At 31.3% G+C, this 23,056-nt stretch overlaps 1 protein-coding gene across 1 annotated transcript in view; it reads right to left on the bottom strand.

Annotated features, from left to right (window-relative positions):
* Window positions 1-5,445: 5,445 nt before the first annotated feature.
* The window catches only part of LOC143080051 (ras-related protein Ral-B-like), a 34,177-nt gene continuing 16,566 nt past the window's right edge, over window positions 5,446-23,056 (bottom strand). The window contains exons 2-4 of the mRNA XM_076255708.1: window positions 14,571-14,653; window positions 8,970-9,153; window positions 5,446-6,918 (exon numbers count right to left, since the gene is read on the bottom strand). Coding sequence (XP_076111823.1) covers window positions 6,674-6,918; window positions 8,970-9,153; window positions 14,571-14,653 — 512 coding nt within the window. The 3' untranslated portion in view covers window positions 5,446-6,673. The remainder of the gene's footprint in view (window positions 6,919-8,969; window positions 9,154-14,570; window positions 14,654-23,056) is intronic.

The following is a 23,056-nucleotide window of genomic DNA, read 5'->3' as shown; positions in this document are numbered from 1 at the left end:
TCCAATGTCAATCAGATAGAAATTTTATTTTGATGTTACAAATTTTATCTTTTTAAGTTCACAAAAAATATTCCAATCATACGTTTTCACACTCAGAAAGTTACATGTACGAAAGAAAATAAAATATTCTAACAAGATAGCTCAAAGTTTGTTCTGTTTCTTTTGTCAAACTGGATCGGCTTCGCCTTCCGGAGCACCTGATATCACCCCTAGTTTGAGTTGGGTCCGTGCTGCTTATTCTTTAGTTTTCTATGTTATGTCATGTGTACTATTGTTTGTCTGTTTGTCTTTTTCATTTTTAGCCATGGCGTTGTCAGTTGACTTTCGATTTATGAGTTTGGCAGTTCCCGTGTATATTTCGTCCCTTTTTTAAAATTACGGTAAATATATGGAAATAAACTCACCAATGATTGAAATTTTGTATTTGCACAAATGGCCCGTTTCGTTAAAAAAAAGACTCATCAGTGACGCTCGAATCAAACAAAGTTTAAATGGCAAAATAAAGTACGAAATTGCCGCGCATTGAGGACCACACATTCCAAAATGTTTCTCAAAATACAGCTAAGTAAATACAAGAAGATGTGAGATGAGTGCCAATGAGACAAATCTCCTTCCAAGTTAAAATTTGTAAATGTAAAACATTATAGGTCAAAGTATGGTCTTTAACCGTATGAGAAAAGGTATGAGAAAATGATAAGGTATGAGAAAAGGATATAAGCAGAAATTCTGTCACCTATTAAGATCGCCTGTAGATGCTAGATAAGTTATGTAGAGGAGATGTTTGTACAAAGAATAACAGTTATGGTGTAGAATCAATATAAGGAATGATATTGATAACATCATAAAAATATTAAACAAATGTCAAGTTACATTTTTAGTAAATCTATGAAAAAGCATAAAGCATATATATTTTTTTTCTGAATGCTAAGAAGTAACTAATAGATATTTTGTATTTGATCTTTCTTACTCAAATGCTATACATATGTTTATCAGAAAACGTATTCAAATTCTTTGCTTTGAAAATGTTATTCTAGGTTTTCGATATCACTGCTCTGAATAATCATTGTTGAAGAAACAAACAATACACATTATCAGGCATTTACATTACGAATCCTCGTCCTGATCATGCTGACTTAATTTCCTAGTTCTATTGTATAATTTTCAGCACAAAGGAATATATTGCAGATGTTGGATATTTGCATAACATTAAACTGTTTTTTGTGGTATAACAGAATACTTTGGATTTATTATTATGTCACCCTGACGGAGGTCGGGTGACATATTGTTATTGTTCGATTCTTTTTCTTTTCCTTATTATTATTCCACACTTTTTTGTCCAGACTATTTCTCGGAATTGAATGGACCAATGATGATGGAACCTTACCATAATGTTAAGCTCCATGTGCAGATGTGCAATCGGGGATTGGCATTTCCAAGATGGCTGCCATTGCCATGGAAACAGCAAAAATATGAAAACTTTCATGGAACATTCCAGAACATTAGTGTTAAATTAATTCTACGGCCATTAAATGTTATATGATGGTATAATATTATGGGGAACACAATATAAAGCAGCAGTATGACTTTGGAATTTTCAAATGTTGCCATGGAAACTGTTCAAAAATAGCAAAATTTTGAAAATTCTTCAAAAATGTCTGAAACGTTACAGAAATGTTAACTTGTAAATCTAGATGCGGCATTCAACTTTGGAATTTCCAAAATGGCTGCCGTTACCATGGCTGCTGTTTAGTGGCAATTGGTGGACCAGGGTGACATCCGCTATTGCTTGCGATGGCAATTCTAGTTATTCTTTAGATACCAATTTTCGAGGGTTTCGTGGCTTATGAGAGAAATCATGAATTTAAATGTTCAACGAATTGAACATTTTCTGTAACCTTAGTATTCACAGATAGGCAAATCACTAAATCAAATATCCACGAAAATGCAAGTTTTCCTCAATCACCGAAAATTGATACCGACTAAAATAAATGAATCGGCCCTTTCTATGTATCAATATGTAAATTGTAGTGTTGCTTAGTCTTTAGTTTTCGAAATGTTCTATGTTGTGTCTTTTGTACTATTATTTGTTTGTCGTTTTATTTCTAGCTATGGCGTTGTCAGTTTATTTTCAATCTATGAGTTTGGCTATCCCTCTTGTATCTTTCGTCCCTCGTTGCAGAACTGTACGGTTTGAATGATGAAGTTTAATACAACGCTTCAAACTTTGAATGCATTTCAGATATCTCAAACTCCTTTTGGGAACATAAAGTATTTGTTTTGCAGCGGATTTTTTTGTATTATCGATATCTCGTGTGATGCAATTGATATAACTTTTCATCTGTATGTGGAGTCAATCTGTTTCTGTTGAATATATGAGACATATTTGCCATTCTGGCAGAATTCTATCAAAAGTATCTACGGAATAAAGTAAGATACGAATATAATAAATTAGACAATGAAAAGGGGAATGTGACAACAACCTGACCAAAGAGAAGAAAACAGGTGAATGCCACCAATGGCGAGCAAATCCCGCACCTGGAGACTTTATGGTCTTGAATATACCATTGCCACAACAAATCATTGAAACAAATATATATTGGGATACAACTTTTGTTTTATCGCTTTAAACATGTTGGTTTCTGACAGTTGAACCAATTCATTAACCATAACAGTAAGATATAGTTGCATAGGCGATATCTTCACAGCCCTTCACTATATCTTGGTCAAATATGGTTTTTGTGGAGGAACCCGGATCCCCATTTTTGTCGTCTAGTCCTGTATTAATGATTCAAGAAAATATACTGGGTGTAAAATCTAAATGCATGCATTCTTTATATTTCATCTTTTGATATTTATTACCGTTTACTATATATATTATAAATCCATTATGAAATTCATTTCTTTTGAAGAATTTACCTCTCCTATGATGTGATCAAGTACTTCGATAATTTTCACATAATCAATAAACTTTATAATAAAAACGTTGAACAGATAATTATAGAGTACTGGAGATCATGGTGTCCGATCTTTCCTGTCTTTTGGTGAGGTGTTTTGTGACTGAGACATAATCAAATCAATTATCAAATGCGAACCTACATTCCCATGTGTGTCCGTTCCATTTAATTATATAAGACTCCCACACATATTAATTTCCTTTTGGATATACCATGATAACGTTTTGACAGCCAGATGACAATATGAAAAGTGCAGCAGCCTGATTGCGTAAATATGCATATTATTTTGAGCATTTGATATAATCACATAATAATTTCTAATTGCACTATCTGTTTTCTTATTTTAGTTGTTATTGCTGTTCTCGTTTGTGAATACCTTTGAGTTGTCGATTTGGTAGTTATGCAAGCATTTAGTATTTCTATTGATGACCCACTAGCAAACAAGATTGATTAAAACATTTAGGTCATTGATGTACTCGAATAACTTGCCGCAATGAATCAAAGGTTTTCAAGAATTTTCCCATCTTTCGCAAAACCATTTGAATAATTACAAATCATAATTGTATCATACAGAAACTCCCATCCTATCCCAAGGCGATAGCCGATGACTAATTTGGTCGAGGAAGAATACCAGATCCCCTATGCAAAAGGATATGTTATAATATATTTTTCACATCAAATGCATTAAAAGGAGAAAGAATTTTATTATTCTGTATCACACTGTTTGTCATGATCATACATTTGTTCCCATCTATTGAGATAAATTCTTATACGAATCTCATCAACCGTTCAAATATATATACTAAAAAAGAAGACATATTGATTGCCAATGAGACAACTCTCCACAAGAGACCAAAATAACCCATAAATTAACAACTATAGGTCACCGAACGGCCTTCAACAATAAACAAAGTCCATTCCGCATAGTCAGCTATGCAAGGGCCCGAAATGACAATGTAAAACAATTCAAACTAGAAAACAAACGGCTTGATTTATCATTATGTACAAAAAATGAACGAAAAAAAATTATGTAACACATAAACAAACGACAACCACTGAATTAACTTGGGAAAGGCACAAACATACAGAATGTGGCGGGTTTAAACATGTTTGCGGGATCCCAACCCTCCCCTAACATGGGACAGTGGTATAACAGAACAACATAGGAACGAACTATAAAAAAAGGTTTAAAATGGCTCAACTCATCAGATAGTCTGATTATTACTATATCAATGTCAAATTTTCTTTTTATAAGTGTTCGTTATTTCTGTTGAAAGTTCTGTTGTCATTTTAAGCAACGTTTCTGTCTGTCATTGTTGTTTTGAAAGCTTATGACGTCATATGGTTATTTGCACAGGATAAGAATATGACTTGGGCATATCTATGATTATTGTATATCTAAAACACAAAATTTTGCATACAACCTTGGCTCGGTGAAATACAACTGAAAATCGAAAAAATAATGCATTTATTTTTTTTATTATTTGAAATATTGTAGATTGATTTCTTTTGATATGGGTGAATATTTGTATAGAAAGCACCAAAAATCGGCGAAAAAACATATAAAATTTGTCTTAAAATCGCCGAATCTTTAACTCCACTTCATTGATTTTTTTTAAAAACTATATGGTGTTGACACATAAAATTCTGTTAATAATGATATAAAATAATCATATGGTCACAGACTTCGTTTTTAGTCTGAAAATCAATATGTTACCTTGTTGGAAGTGAAAAACGTCAAAAGTCAACGTTTTACGGCCTGCAACGCGGCGACTTTACGATTATTTTGAAGTTTTATTGGATTTTTGTAACAAAGAACAAAACTTTAAATGATGTTTATCGAAAAAACGAAGTTGGTGACCCTATTTTTATTTTGCATCATTATAACGGAAATGTATGTATCAACAAAAGAGGGACGAAAGATACCAAAGGGACAGCCAAACTCATAAATCACATATAGTTTTGTAAGAAAAATCTTTGGCGATTTTAAGACAAATTGATGAAGATTTTGTACCGATTTTATGCGCTTTCTATACAAATGTTCACCAATTTTGTAAGAATTCAATCAGTAATACTTTAAATGATAAATGAGATAAATGCATTATAGTTTTTCGATTTTGAGTTGAAGTTCATCGACCCATAGTGGTTTGCAAAATTTAACCAAAATCTGTGACATAGCTCATTTACTGTAACTTGACCTTAAGAAGGTTATCTTGGTTCGTTTTTTTTAAAGTAGGATTTTCATTTGCTCCTGTTTACTGAAATGTATGTCACATGATAAACTGCGGACTGAAATGTTTTAACACGAGGATATGATAACTAACATGTAGGTCACAGGAAGATTTACTTACTGAAATGCATGTCAAACGAGGATCTGCTAATTAAAATGAGTGACACACACTGACCTGCTGCTGGTGATGCGACAAGGAAACTATGACAGAGTAAAATTTTGTTTATCAGTTGTCTAGAAAAACAATAACAACAAACTATGTTTTTAACTTTTATTGTACAATCAACTTCTGTTTACTTAAAATATGAATACAGGCACTGTAAAACACATTGTCTGTCAACACAAAAATAGTTTCAATAGTTTCAAATGATTTTTCAAAAATGAATATGTCAACAATAAATCAAAAGGGATGTGAATGAACGAATAAATGATTGAAATTGTTTACTTCTTATAATCGAGTGAAACTATAAATTCGTCGCACTCGAGATGTAGATTGTCACAATTGTATTGCAAAAAAAATCATGGCAGTTTAAACAACAATGTTATGTTACATATTCAATCAAATCTAAATCTAATGCAGCTATAAGAATTGTTGAAAACACACTGAGATTGAAAAGGACATTAAGGCAGAAAATAAATGAAAATGAAAAGAATCTTTTTATATGTATTTAACTCCATATTTCTCAGCTATTCGTCGGCAGAAAACAAATCATTTTAGGTATATAACCGATTATCTTTAAAAGATTTCATCAGTTCATATAACGGCAAAAAACAAACATCAGTTGATATTTATCATAACTGTACAATTAAAATTCTGGACATCTAACATTCAAATGCTTGTATCCAAAAACATGCACTAGGTTCCTTAGTTGCAGTATTAAGGTGGTACCCAACACTTTCACTAAAATTTATTTGGCTCGTTTAATTTTCATAAAATTTTTACAAAGTATTTACTTTGACCCTTTAACAAAAATATGAAAAATTGAAAAAATTTGAACCAAGCGTTTTATAAGAAAACTTACAAAGGTTATATAGCAGTTTGGCAAACACTAATTTTTATCATTGAGAACCTTTATATTGCCTTCACAACGCAACGTAATTAAAACGTTTAGCTGATATTACAGAGTTATCTCCCTGTAGTGTTAGGTACCACCTTAAGTATAAATGAATGTTTCAATCCACAGATAATTGCAATGTAACTACTGAGAATTTCTTGCATTCAATCATAGAAATAAAAATGTTTGAAAATATTATTTGCTCAAACATTATGAAATAAGTATTAGTCTATATTCTGCGAAAAAGTTTAATGAACATACACATAGTCGTACTAAGTATACCTGTTACATGTATGTGCCGCTCGTTTCAAGTACTAAAATATACTCTTAAACCTGTTTTTTCTCTATCACAAATATCCTACCCCTGTTTAATTTAAAACTATATACATATGAATTGAAAAGATGCTTCCCAAAAAAAGCATTTACATAAAATCTTATAAAACATACAAGTTTTCACATGATTTTGAAAAAGTGTCCTTCCCGAAGAGTTTGGTGAGCAATGATTTACTTTTCATAATGCATCCAATTTCCGTCCCGTGTGTTCGTTCCTTTTCGTCCTTCTTGTGTTTTAATCTAATCTGTTTCAATACTCCAACCAAAAGTTCGTCGATGTTGATGTTAAGCACTGTTGAGGTTTCAATAAACTTACAGTCGTATTGTACTGCTACAGGCTTTGCCTCTGTAAATATAACATGTAATGAAATAAGAACAGATAAATATGACAAATAATGAAATAATTAGAGATAAAAGGTTGTTCACATATCAAGACAATATATATGCATGTAGTTACATACTTGTTTCGGAATTTAGTTTCGTAACCATTTTATTTATCAATTCCCCGTTCGATAAACTATTTACAATATCAGTCGATTATCATGCATGATTATTACAGGACTTTCCATTGTATAACCAATGGCCTTGTCCATTGTATGTCAAATGCCCATCCTTATTTGCAATATCCGAATGATACATTTCATATTATACACATTTTGCTTATAACCCAATAAGATGAATTATAACGCCATATTAGCTACTCAATATTGTACTGTGTAGCGCCTAACTTAATTCATCAAACTTATATGGTTTATAGCATGTATATATTATTGTATAAAATGAAAAATGTCCATTCATCTTATTTCCAAAACGGGCACATATGTATCCTTTTGATTGTGAAGTTCCAATCCAGTTAGTGACATCTTTTAAAGTTACAATAGTCGTATTAGAAATGAACAATAAATATGTCGTAAATCCACTGACTGGAACGATTTATGTGCTTACTGATATCATTCCTTCGTAGTGTTTACATTTTGAGTGCATGTATGTTGCTTTGCGTCAAATGTCTTGTGTAGTGAGCAAAAAATGAGTATAATGTGGTCATCACATTATGACGTTCAAAAATGATTCTACGAAATCGTGTCCCAATATTTGAGCATTTGTTGAGATAGTAACTTTAAGAATCGTATACTACACAGAAATAAAATCTGGATAATCTTGGATAACAGTGAATGTTACTTACTATGTGATATTTCACCTGTAGCCATAAATGGCTTCTTTTATTTTATTCAAAGCTGTTTTGTTCCAGGTGAGAGTTATCTTTTTGTCATTGTTTAATAAGATCTTTTTTATTAATTTTGTATTTATATAGTCTCATGGGTCAAATTTTTTTGTTCGGTGTATTTTAATTTGTTTTTGTCGTGATGTCTTTTTGTTCAATTTCAGCCATTTCAATTGCTATTTTATAGTGTGTCTTTTTAAGTTGTAATGTTACTGTACTGTTTCAACTTAGGGTGCATATTGGCGACTGTAAGAACGTTCAAACCTGCTGCATTTGTATCCATGTTCAGTGGTTGTGGTTTGTTGATGTGGTTCATTAGTGTATTAAGGCCATACTTTAAATTGTAATTGTTCACTTTTTACACACTGTGGCTTGGATGGAGAGTTGTTTCATTGTCACTCATATAACATCTTATTTCTATCCATACTAACAAAATATCTCGAAATAAAATAAAAATCATCATTCATTGGTGTTAAGGTGAATGCAAAAGACGAAATCGGTGGTGCTAATCAAAATTGTTAACGACTTTATAAAACAGTTCAAAAGTCTCTTCGCTTTAAGGGTTTAATAGCTAGCAATTCACTCTTTTTGATGCAATTGATTAACACTAATGCACTAACACGATTTCCTTCAGTCATGTGTTGTTAATGTTTGATATCAGTGTGGATTGAGAATTTCTCTATGTGTAAGTTACGTTACATACTTATTATATATTATACAATATTTAAAAACAAATTAAAGGTGCTTGCAAATGTAAAGAACTATCCAATGCTTTGTATGGCACACTTTAAAAGGTGATTAATTAAATGAAGACCGTCATGCAATTAGCATAGCTGGCTGATAAAAATGCTCAATAATAATATTAAAGCCATAACAGAAACGGCGGTGAAATCACCTTTAATGTCTCTTTTCCTAACTTAATTACTCCAATCGGTAATTCTGCTGGTACGGAAAAACAGGGCATATTGGCATAGTTTTCCAATTAAATTAGATAGAAAGTCAAAAAATTGCATCATTAACTTTCCAATTAAGATTTTTTTTTTTATAATATCCCATTTAAAACAAAATTGAACTAATAAGTATTTTTTATAATTTTGCAGTTTCCATAATTCGAGTACTTCAATGTGATAAGATGCATTTTGTACACAAAGTAGGTGTTATTGAATACTAATTACCTTCAGCCTGTATATGTCTTGTTCTAACAAGGTCACTTTTATTGCCAACTAATATCATGGCTGATTTCTTATGCTTCTCTTTTCGAAGATGATACAAAATATCCACAGCTCTATCAAACGTCTTTCTATCATCAATTGAATAAACAACTACGTAGCAATCGTATCCTTCTTCTACTTGATAAGCCTAAAAGATAAACAATATGTTTTTACAAGATCAAGTACATTCATGAAATCAAAAACCGACGATTAATATATGTTTGATTAACGTTCACTGGAAAGTATTTATGGAATGGTATGGACGCAAATGAATGACCCCTACGTGTATGTTCTACCACGTATAACGACTGGGATACACGAAGGAAAAAAAATATAAACTGCTACTGGCTGTAAATGTTTTTTAAGGTAGGAGCAGAACGTTTACTAGCTTGCATATGCATAGCTACTTATGAATCACTCAGAGAGATGTCACACATGTTCTTAAACTGTGAACAACATGACATTCTACTGACCAGAGGATACTTCATTTGGTTCCATTTTGTCCATCAAATTTTAAATAAGTACCTAGATACTCTTTGGTGGTCATAGTAATTCAAGTTGCTTCAAAGAAGAGTAATGAGTCCTCTGCTTTACAAAAAATATATTAATAGGATTACAAAACAGTTTCAAATATACATTTTTTCATTTTCATGAAAACCATAATTGATAAAGACCATCACAAACAATCATATCAGCAAACATTTAGAAATGGCAAAAGAAATGGACTAGCCTTACTTCAGAGAAAGAAAGGAAAGAAGATATATTGTAAAGATTGACCTTCGGGAAAAGAGAGAGAGAGACTAATAGCAACATGGCACTTGTAATAGAGAGTGAGCGAGCTAAGCAACATGGTTAAAATATTTTGAAAAGCAGAAAAAAAGTAGACACGCAGCTGTCTCGTTTACAAACTCATATGATGATGACTACCTTAGGACGTCAACTCTGTCTTGTTTCATACATTCACGTGCATATTCAGTACAGGAAAAAACGCAATATTAAGTGCAAAATTTGGCACTAATTTATTAGATTATAAAGCTCTAAGTATGGTAAACACTTTCCCGAATAGAGGTTTGGGAATTTTGGTCTTTCGTACAAATTTGGTTTCAAATGCACTGTAATCATAAGTAATGAAAAGATCTGAATGCACTTGAGTTGCTTCAAGCTTATCGTTAGTAGGAAATGTATGACCCTAGCGCACTTATATTGCTTCATGCTCACCAAATGAGGAAAATGAATAATGTAAACGCACCAGGAGTTAGAACTTTCACTTATGTTTTATTGTTATATAAAAGATGAAAGTAACAGCAACATTAAGAAGAACAGAATACATTTGTTTTTTTTAAGATCATTACTGAAGGAACTCAATTTTGGTTAATGTTTAATTAAACTAACCCGTACCAAACGCATGCATAGATAACACAGTTTGATTCAATCGATTAATTGTTGTTTGAAATTGTAAATACTTTCCTACGAAAGAGTTGATTATTTCCACGCTAAAGTCGTAAAATTATAAGATTTTAATGAATAATTTCTACTCTGTTTATTCGTTTTTGATGGTAAATTTGTGGGACATAATGTGCATGCACTCATTTAAACGCTCTGTCATTATTGTGCATTACGTTTGAATTTTTTGCACAATGTTTACCATCTAACATAAGCGTGAGCGTTATATGGCAAATAGGGCAATACTTGTAGTGTATTTTGTAGCTATACTTTATTCTGAGAATAATTCAAATCCCAACGCATATGACAAAAAGTAAAATATAAACAATACCGAATTCCGAGGGAAATTGAAAACGTAAAGTCCGTAATCTATTGTCAAAATCAATAGATCTAACACGTTTGTGAATAGCAACTGTCAAATCATATACTGTATACTTTTTCAATTTTCTAATTTTTAAAATTTTTTTTTAAAAATAAATCTAAATCCACATCAAAATCTTTCATCAAGATACATACTAGGCAAAAATTAAGTAAATGCAGACATTCTTTGTTTGTTATAAAATTGAGAAAGGAAATGATGAATATGTCAAAGCGACAACCACCGGACCATAGAGCAAACAACAGCCGAAGGCAACCAATGGGTCTTCAATGTAGCGAGAATTCCCGCACCCGTAGGTGTCCTTCAGCTGGCCCCTAAAATATGCATAATAGTACAGTGATAATGGACGTCATACTAAACTCCGAATTATACACAAGAAACTAAAAATTAAAATCATACAAGACTAACAAAGGCCAGAGGCTCCTGACTTGGGACAGGCGCAAAATTGCGGCGGGGTTAAACATGTTTATGAGATCTCAACCCTCCCCCTATACCTCTAGCCAATGTAGAAAAGTAAAAGAATAACAATACGCACATTAAAATTCAGTTCAAGAGAAGTCCGAGTCTGATGTCAAAAGATGTAACAAAGGAAAATAAATAAAATGACAATAATACATAAATAACAACAGACTACTAGCAGTTAACTGACATGCCAGCTCCAGACCTCAATTAAACTGATTGAAAGATTATGTCTTCATCATATGAATATCAGGTACAATGCCTCCCGTTAGGGGTTTTAGTATCATACTATCATTGAGCTTGTTATACTCATCATGTTCATGGCTGTTTTCTCTTTTTTAACCGTTATTTATTAGAGTTGAGTACTTTTTGTACTGCTTTTTATTCTGTGCTCTTTTATATTTGCACCTTAGGTAAAACTGCGAGTTTAGATCTTTGGAAAACCTTTAAATCAGCAATTTATATCAGTTTAATCATGTTGACTAAATTGCATTTAATAAATTTAGCGCAGACGGTCCATTTGAATTTGCTTTGAGATTTAATTTATAGTTTTAACATTCGTTTATATCTATCGATTTTGTGTATATTTTTTTTATGAATCTCTCTGTACTAGTTACTTCTATTTACGGATAATTTGTATGTTTCAGAAACGCATACAATCAGTCGACAAATAAATTATGATTTGTATGCGAAACAATAACTCCCATAGCAACATTTTAAATCAATGCGGCAATTTTTTGGTCCTCAGTGCTCTTTAACTTCGTACTTTATTTGTCTTTTTTATCTTCTTTTGATTCCAACGTAACTGATGAGTCGTTTGTGGACGAAACATGTGTCTGGCGCAAATACAAATTTTAAATCCTGGTACAATGTATCTATAATACGTTTATTGACACAAAACTCGAAAAACACACTGTCCTCATCAATTGCAACATTAAGTATGAAATGAAACATTATGTGTTAATAGTGCTAGAATTAATATTTTCATGATTCCATTCACTAGAACGTTTTAATATGGGCGTCGTCGTTGATATCTTACAAAAGAAAAAATTAAAAAAAAACTTCAGTTTCTAAGTGCTTGCAGGGGAGGTAATTGTTTGTCACTAGTTTCTACATAATCTCGCCTCCAGTATTAATTTCCAATGCTGACGTGTTCATGACGTAAATCTCATATCAAGCAGGGGTTTGTTGAGATACCCATAACACTTTTAATTGCGTTGGATTGACCATACCTCATTACAAATCTCTTTGTATAGCAGAATTTTATATCCAATACAATCGCGTCAATAAGAACTGGTAATTAAAATTATGAGACTTCAATTCATTAAATCAAGCTTTCTGTCTTTCATAAGTTATTGTGACAAGTTCATGTAAACTGTACTTGAAATGGATTAATATTTTCCTAAGATGACACGGTAAATGGACAAAAGAAAAAACCTAAGTTATATCGACACATTTTTAGTTGGTAATGAACCCTTCATGTCAATATCATTTTAGCTAACGCTGGTATAATGTTGAGAAGACAAATATTATTTATTAATTGTTAAGACTAATTGTATATGCATTTGTGTACGTCATTTGTTAATATTGAGCCGCCGTGTCAAAATGAAGATATTTGCAATACGATATCAATATAATAATTTTCGCTGATAATAATTGAATCAAATTATTTAATGGTGAACATCACGACTCGGCAATAATATTAATGCAAAAATTCAAAATAGATCTTAGATTCATTTTGGTAATATTTTGAGTTAACTGTGTTGTATGTATGTTTCATAGTTTGTGCTTTTGGGTCCCAATTATTGTCATGTTAACTATTTATGTTGGTTTTTAATTGTTCATAAAATTTTGTTGATATAAGGAGCTATAATTAAAGGTCAATAAAGCCAAAATACAACGACAATGATTGTATCAAGCCTATCAAGTCTGAAATCTGACAATATGTCTTGTCCGATAGAATATCATACATCATATTTAGAAACTCATGGATAATGTAGGTCATGCATCTATCTGTCATCATTATTTATCAGCTTGATAGTGCTTTTATACTTTGTATACGATTACATTACACTGTTCACGTCATTCATTAGCAGAGCTCAGGAAATATAACGTAAATGTATCGCGGAGTTAAGCAGGAAATGAACTTCGTTAAAGAAAGAGGTTGATAAGTCATTTAAGGGCTTTGAGAAGTGTAAAATAATATACATGTATGCATGTACCTATATTCACTAATTCATAATATGATACTAATATTTCATTATTTATATTATTTGTTGATTCAAACTTTTTTTAATTATGCAATTAAGTATTTGTATATGTTTCGACTTTAAAGCTTGTTAAAGTTATATAAGCTGTGTTGCTTTTGAATAAAAGGATTATTATTATTATGAATTTCAACACAGTCACTTGGAAAAGTGATAAAGATTGAACATCCGTTACAGCTTTAATTGAAGAATCAAATCCCACACATGCATTAAGTCGGAAAGAGACCGACAAAGTATGGTAAAAAGGGAGAATCAAGAACTATATAAAAAAGAATGAGAAATAAGAACCAATATTTTCTGGAGGCTGGTCATGAGGAATAAGAAAATTTCTCGCCATTTATTGTAAAATATCATACAATTGTCTTTTATTTGCTATTGTTAATATGTCATTATCAATTGATGATACATTTTGAATAAATGACATTTTGATCAACTTTAGTTTTATATTAACAGCAAACTTAGCTCGGCCTCCCAATAGGTTTGTTGGACATCATCTTTGGAAACATTGGCTGTCAAAAAATTGTAGATATCATACAGAAGAAAAAATGAAAATGAGTAGATCACTTTCTTATTTCATGTAATTAGTACTCAATTTGGTTGAAATTCCACTTTTCCGATAACATAATATACTAGTACATTTGATTGCAATTGCGGGATCAGTTTGTTATGGTTCGTGTATCCAAATGAGACAAAAGTGCATTGCAGACACAGATATATCTTGTTTTCATTATACTAATTACATGTGTACCCACTATAAAATTGCCAGCAGATTTACGAACTAAATTAGTCTTTAAAGCAACTATAATAAATTGCCGTAATTAGGTCAATAGAAAAATGTCCATCAGTCATATCGACTTTTCCGAGCTCCCTAATAAAGAAATGGTCATGGTCATTTGGCTACAGATGGTGTAGTGTAATTTAAGTCTTTCTTTGTCTGAAGAATATATTTTGTATGTGTGGGTTGTGTTTATAAAACTTCATTGATCGTGATTCAAAAGAAGCATTTAACTAACTTACTGAATCTGATTCAAGATCAACAAACTCCATTGTTGATTCCTCTGCGTCTAGTAGGACAGAAACCATTTTTTCTTGTTCGCTGTCTGGAAAAAAATATAAATTAAAAAATTTGATAAATAAGAAATGTGTAATATAAATCAAGAAGATGTGGTATAATTGCCAATTGGACAAACATATAACAGAATGCAAGTAACTTTATGTTACCGTTATTCCGTCAATACTCTACAAACCTCATTCTTTTAAATCAGCTACAAAAGGCCCCGCTTTGACAAATGTGAAACTATTTAAACGAAAACTAACAAAATAAACGACAGGATAAGTTAAGAAAAACATAAACAATTTTTGTTTTACAGATTGCAACCAAACACAACCATTGAAAAACAGGTTCCTGACTTTGTACAGTTGCGGGATTTAAGAAACATGTTGTGAGCAATCAATCCTTCAAGCAGTGTGGTTACAGCACAACATAAGAATAAAATGCAATAAAACTCATAAGACTTATATGATCGACATTAAACATCAAGACAAAATACACAGTGTCGAACTTTCAGTACTTACAAACTGAAAGCTAATACAAAGCTAATAAAAACTGAATAATAAATCATGTTCCTTAATGCTCATTACCATTACAGAATTCGATGTTTATAGAATTAATATTTTTAATTATAATATGCAAGCCTGATTACTTCCCTTTGTTTCGGATACCAAATAATTAAAAAAAACTTGATATGGTTATTGTCTGAATAGTACATTAACAATAACTTGCAAACTAAATAGCAATTTCTCAAAATTATAATATAAAAAAGGAACAATCAATGAAAACAGTCTAATACATTATAACTGACAAGCCCTATATGGGACAAGCGCAATCATTTATCCGGAATGAAAATCAATGTATTGCACCAAGACAAATAATGATATGCTTGATCACGAATAATATGATGTTCATGTATGTTTTTGTCAAGAATTCCCGGGCAAAGATTTAGTGTCAATAAAAAAAAACATTCTAAGAGAGCTTAACGCAATAAATCGTGTATCAAGAGACCTTGTTTTCCAATATGATAAAGCGATAAAGTACGATTTACTGAGCTCATTATTTCTGCCGCTTACTTCTTAAAGATACAATGTAAATAGTAGCATTATACAATGGTTTATTACAGTCAAGGTAATCCAACAAATAACCATATTTTAAACACTGTTTTAGTTGGTAAGTAATCCGTTGCTTGGTCAAGAGGACATAATAACATACACTGGAATTGATGCTTTTAAATGTTTTTATTCACTACAGTCAAACGTAATTTTTCAGATGTTGTTATATACAGGAAAGTAAATTATACCAAAGTTTAATATAATAGATTGTTTTTTTTTTTTGTTTTTTTTTTGCTTTATTTTTTGCTTAAAGGGCATTGTCATTTCGTTTTCGACTTATTGTGGATTCAACAGTGGACTTGAGCGGAAATTTGGTGTGGACTTAAGCAGAAATTTGATGTGGACTTATGCGGAAATTTGGACTGTGGATAAATTATGGCCTTTAATGGTGCCAGACGCCTCTCTTTAACAATTTGCACATATATTTTATCCACTGATGAAAAGAAAGTTAAAATCAAATTGTAAGGGCTCTTGGTATTTTATCCTGTACTATCTGTCTATGTTTTAATCGTTTTCGAACTATTGTCTTTAAAATGTTCGAGGTCAAACCTACTTTTTTTTTAACCTAATCCGTCAGATACTCTTCTGCAAAGTTACAATAAGTTTACATCTAAATAAACGTAGTTTTACATGTTTGTTTGATTATTAATCTAATGAGAAAAAAACTAAATCGTTTACAAATAAAAACATTGACATGAATAGGTATGAGGCTATAATAATGTATAGTAAACAATTGTTTGTTTCTATAGGGAAAATACACAAACAACTGTAATTGATTTGAAATAGATTGAATAGTGATAAAAAATAAACCAGGACATACATTGCAATGAAGGTTAGTATATCATGACCTGGTTTAGTGTAACATGGGAGATGAAATATGTCAAATCAATATTATGCCGTTAAAAATGTTTGTCATAAAGCTTTCTAACATTCTGTCTTAATTTTTACATTATGTGTAATGATTCCAATAAATTTTGCCGCAGATAAAATAAGTTCGATATGGTATATATATACATAAAGAGTAAGAAAATAGTGTAAGATTGCCACTCAGACAACTATCCATCAACCATCGTCAACCAACGCTGGACGTTTTTAACGACCTTGACTGACTAAACGTCCCTTGCATAGTCTAAATAACGTCCATGGGTGTCAGCAGCGTTAATAGGCCAGCAATACGTAAATGAAAATTTAAAACGTAATACAAGCGTTACAAAACCAACAATAAAAAACTCCAAAGGAAATCCAAACTTAAATGTCTTTCAATGTCGTTAACCCTGTAACCAAATTTATTTAAACAAAGACAGCGCGGTTCGTTTTATGCTTTAGGCATACATTAAAACTGAAACACAATGTGGTACTAGTATGATTGCCATTCTCCACATGAGTTCAGATGACGTAGAATTAAACACAAATAGCATGCAACAAGGAGCAAAACCCATACCACATAGTAAGTTGTTAAGAGCCCGAAATGAATAATGTAAAAAGATTCAAAGAGAAAACTATAAATGCCTAACTTAAATGTAAAACAATAAACGAAAAATTAATTTAATAGCCAGAAACAAACGATAACAATAGAATTTGACTTGTGTGTGACAGGTCGTGGTTTCGAACCCCGAACGGCTTTAACTTTAAATTTAATTTAAAATTCGATATTTGCTGAGTACACGACATTACAGTCGTTTACTTTCAACTCGCTTCAGCCCAGGAGTATGAACCGGTTGTTATAAACATTAACAAACAGTTATAAGAATATTGAGATCATATTTAACACACGCGAGTTTCCTGCAAACTAATTATACTTATACGTTTTATATTATGCAGTATAGAAATTATCCAGCATATTTTGAATTTCTACTAATTCATTGTGCATGTTATAAGTCGATTATATTTATATAATGTATATTTACACAAGACAGCTGTTTCAGTTTACTTTGCCTACATGTTTTAAAGCACCTCACACAAATATTTATATAGTAGTAATTGTTTCTCAAGAATATTCAGAAGATTGTATTTAAAGACATTGACAGTTTTTCTGTCACAATAACACTTCGATCTTTACCATTCAACATTTATAATTGTTCAAATAAATATAGATGAAATAAGAATCATAAGGACTATTAAAAGTATTGATTCTGCTAAATATATAGCTTCAGTATGATTATATAAAAAGAACTAACAAAAATACATTATTAATAGAGAAAAACATTATTATAAAAATACGAAGATTGGTTATGATTGCCAATGAAACAACAGATACTCTCCAAATAATGAACCACAATGAGTTAAAATTGTGCGGATACGAATTGTCATGTCATCGTCTTTATGGGAAGAAGCTGATATTTCAAAAGAGCAGACTCAAATATTACAAAATGCATGTTTTAAGGTGGTACCCAACACTTTCACTAAAATTAATTTGGCTCGTTTAATTTTCATAAAATTTTGACAATGTATTTCCTTTGACCCTTCAACAAAAACATACAAATTTCAAAAATTTTGAACCAACCGTTTTGTCAGAAAAATTACACTGGTTATATAGCAGTTTGACAATCACCAATTTTGATCATTGAAAATCTTAATATTCCCTTTACAATACAACGTAATTAAAACGTTTAGCTGACTTTACAGAGTTATCTCCCTGTAGTATTAGGTACCACCTTAAATTAGATATGACACTGATTTTGGCCAACCAATCCGTTCATCTTAAGAGTTTGGTATAGTGTTCAAATAAGGTGATAAATTGATCGTGAGGAATTTTACGAGATGTTTAGAAGAAAATTGCATAATTTATAATGCGTCTGCTTAACCAGATCTGAAGTTGACAGATAGACAAATCAATTATGTCCGTAATACTACTGCTACTGGAATTATTTTGTGATTTATTTTACTATTTAAAAAGTGAACGTAACGCTATTAAATATCAGACTCGTTAAATTGATACAATTGGGAGTTGTAATTTATGATATTAATTAAGTAAATGAACTTTAAAACTATGATGCATGCGTGTAATCTCAGACTGGTTTATAGATTTTGATTTTAGATATGTTTACCAAATAAGTCGTCTGATCTTTAAAGGTTCTTATTGTGTGCTATTACTGATAGCGTATTTTTGACCGATTATTGAGCCGCTTAACATAGCAAGAGACACTTAGTCTGTCTGGTGGAGGGGACTTCGCGGGGAATGTATCAGTTGTCAAATTTATAGATGATTAAATGAAAATCATCGACAATCATGATGATTACAATTTTTAAACAGTGAAATTTCTTATTACTGCGGATTCATTATTATTCGTTGGATACTAATTTTTGAGGGTTTTCGGGGTACATATAAACTTTGATTTAAAATGTTCAACAAATAACATATTTTCAATAGGCTTTGTATCCAGAAACAGGCAAAAGAAACGAAATTATATATCGACGAAAATGCAAGTTTTCGGCAATCCACGAAAAATTGATACACACGAAAATACAGGAATCCATGGAGTTTCCTTTGTGCAGGTGTCTTTCGCTAATGGTGTTTGTTTTTCAATTCGTAGTGCGTGTGGTTTCTAAGAGCTGGGTTTAAAAAAAAAGCTCAACAATAGTGCGAAATTGCTACCATGGGGTGCCCAATTTGTTTTACTATCGGACAAGATTGGTAATATTCTCAAAATACATGTTAAAACGGAAATTTTCTATTATTTCTTATACTTTCTTCATAACTATTTTCCAGACACCTTTCTGACAGAAGCTATTCTACCCAAGAACAGTTTAGGACACTTCTACCTTAAATCAATGTCTGATAGTGCTACCGTACAACAATTTCTTACAGTTCTACAATAGAACTATTTCTGAAAGTTTTACCATAGAACTATTTCTGACAGTGCTTCCCTAGAACAATTCTGACAGTTCTACCTTAGAACAATTTCTAACAGTGCTACCCTAGACTATTTCTGACAGTTCTACCTTAGAATAATTTCTGACAGTTCTACCTTAGACCAATTTCTGACAGTGCTCCCATAGAATAATTTCTGACAGTACTACCTTAGAACAATTTCTGACAGTGCTTCCATAGAATAATTTCTGACAGTACTACCTTAGAACAATTTCTGACAGTGCTACTATAGAACATTTTTTTTTACTTCTACCATAGAACAATGCCTGACAGTTCTATATCAGAACACCGTTAAACAATTCTTCCCTTAGTACAGATTCCAATAACTAGATATATTTATATAAATGAAACAGTCCTATACAGATTGATTTACTCCAAAAACATGTTACACAATAGTCAGACCATCAATAAATTCCCCTCATGTGCTTGATTAAAATGCATGATAAAATGTGCCGGTACAAAATGAACCCTTTGTCCTCGATTTTTGTATTTATTTTCAACAGAATAGTGTTCAAATACAGTTTAAAGCAATGGTTTCACTTTTCGTAGCTAAATACTTCTATATCTTCTATAGTAGACGTGCATAAAGCAACTAGTCATATATCATCATATAAGTATTGATTAAAACTTAATAATTAATACAAGCGGAAAGCAATTTCCCTTTTCTATTCACTGAGAGTTATTTTTATCAAAATTAAAATCTCTTACATTTTGAAACGCTTATTTAAAACTCTACATGTATTCAAACCATTAACGTATATAGGACAAAACATTAACCTTATTGGTCTCATCCTGCGTTTATATATAGAGATTTTCCAGGTCGAACAATAAAAAATTCAAATGTCATGAAAAACAAAAGGAAAAAAAAATACATTAATTTTTACAGTGCTTATTTATTATAATACGTATTGATGATTGCGATTGCGTAGGCTAAGATATGTATATGCTACAACAAATGAAGTATATAAATACAATTTATTTAACAAAAGCAACACATTGTAGTGTGTCATGTGGAGGTGTTTCATTAATTAAACATGCTATAGTGTGTGATAACATTGTGTGAGGGAATTCGACGTTTGTTGTACCACTGTTCACTCCAGCGCAATTTATGACAATACCACTGTATTAATCAGAATTATTTTTTTTGCAGTGTTTTAAGAAATGATTTTACTTTGATGTCGCGTATTAATTATGATACATTCAATGTTTTAAAAAGGCGAATTTTCTGTATAAAGTCAATGATTATGTTGACTTTTGAAGGCCAAACTTTTTACAGCCTTAAATACGCAAATAAAAGATCCAAAAACTATACCAATACAGAATGACATGTTTATGAAATTATAGCAAATCTATTGGATAACAAATTTTTATTCGTTGTTGCAAAATAATGAACTTAAAATATCTGACATTTTCTCCCTACCCAGTTTACCCCTATACATTTTTATGATGTGGACTGGTCATTGTTATTGAATCGTAGGCAATTTGATTGGATTAAGTTGTTATTAGTTTACCTACAAACTTGTTTATGCTTTTCATACATGACTATTGATTAATTAGAACGTGCATGAATGTGTACGGTAACTAAAATGACCTTCAAACTGGACACTGGACGAGTCAATATTATCTTTTATCAATGAAAGTTAAGGTATGAAAGGTAGGAATTGCCACTTCTTCTATTTTCACAAAATTTTCTGAATACACAGTTGAAAGATTATTTTTTAAAAGCCTATTGTGGAGATAAAAGAGAAAGTTTACAAATAAGACGTTTTGTTCCATTAAACAAGTCATTTTTTAAGAGAAATGCCCAAATATATTTTACGCACAACTACGGCAGGTAAAATTATTATTTATCATAACAAAAAAAAAACATTTTTCAGTAACATTGGAATATGTTAATTACAATTAATCACAAACTTAAGAAGTAAGTAAATAAAGTCAAAATATGTCCGATCTGCCTATTTCTGGACATCAAAAGTCAATACGATCGTTTTAAAGTCAATTTCGTCTACCTCACAAAATCTTGTTAGGCACTATAAGGACTATTTTCCTCTACCTATCAATGATATTAAAAACAATATAGTAAATCAATAAATGATGATTTTCTATTAGTTGTCCAAAGCACTAGGAAATGACAGAATTTATATATGTAGTCAATACTTCGGGATTCGCCTTATTTAAAGTAGTGTTTTGTACTCTTAGCACGTGAACATTTATGTATATAATCATTACCTCTTGCAGTGGTCATTTAAACGTTTGTATATTATTGCGCCTTTTCCTATATGTGTACAGGAAAAACGCAACGTTTATTGTCAATTTGACTTCCATTTGTGTCGGTGGATCCTTTTAACGTAATAAGCAATATTATGCCATAGAAAGCGTTCATATATATTTAGTAATTTCATTACTTCCAATTTAAGCTATAAGAATTGCAGAAGATGTATGCGGTGGTTAATGAAGGGTTTATTTTTTAAGAGATGAACACGCTATCTTTAAATGTCAAGATGCTGGTATTGAAAAAAGTATAGATAAAAATAAATTAAGTATTATCGGTTGTTTTTAATTTTCTATATCTTTAACGTTAACGATTAGTTTAAGTATAATTACAATTTGGTCCAAGTTAGTCTCAAGTAAAAATATCAGCAATTGCTTTTTTTCTTTTTGAATTCAGTTTCAAGAAATGACAGATCTTTTAATGGTCATTGACAGTGTCTATTAATTATAATTATTCACACCTTTGGTAAAACTGTATCTATATTTTTAAACATACACTTGTTTGTTGATATTTTTTCACATTCGTCTGTGTTGTTGTTTGCTGTTATATTTAGGTGTGTCTCCTTTTGTTAATATTGACTAGAGAAATATATCTACATGTAATGCAGTTGTGTTATGAAGTGAAAAATCGAATTTTCATTTTTGATTTGAATTGGAAATGGGTTAAGAGTAACATAATCGGATTTAATGTTCAACTACAGGTCGTAAGAAGATTTGAATCAATGTGAAACGAAAGGACATCCATGGATTATATAGTTTACTGCAGTGTACATGCATGTTTGATGTATAAATCTTGTTACAATACACAAACTTGGTCTTATAAATAAAATAAAAGAAGATGCGTGATCAATACCTCAATTAGACAGCATAGCACAAAATAAATAAAGGCATGTTTTATAGTTCGTTCTTATGTTGTACTGTTATACAACTGTCCAAGGTAAGGGGGTTGGGATCAATCTTACATATGCATGTTTATTCTCCGCCACATTCTGTATGTATGTGCCTGTCCCAAAACAGCCTGTACATTTTAATTCAGTGGTTGTCGTTTGTTGCTGTGTTACATATTTGTTTTCCTTAATTTTTGATCATTTTTATGTATACTAATGATGCCGTTATTTTTCTCGTTTGAATTGATGTATATTTGTCCTTTCGGGGCCTTGTATAGCTGACTATGCGGTATGGGTTTTGCTCATTG

Source organism: Mytilus galloprovincialis, chromosome 6 (assembly GCF_965363235.1).
Source record: "Mytilus galloprovincialis chromosome 6, xbMytGall1.hap1.1, whole genome shotgun sequence".
NCBI lineage: Eukaryota > Metazoa > Mollusca > Bivalvia > Mytilida > Mytilidae > Mytilus > Mytilus galloprovincialis.
The sequence above is the reverse complement of the archived record's forward strand: the minus strand, read 5'-3'. Positions and strand labels throughout refer to the sequence as shown.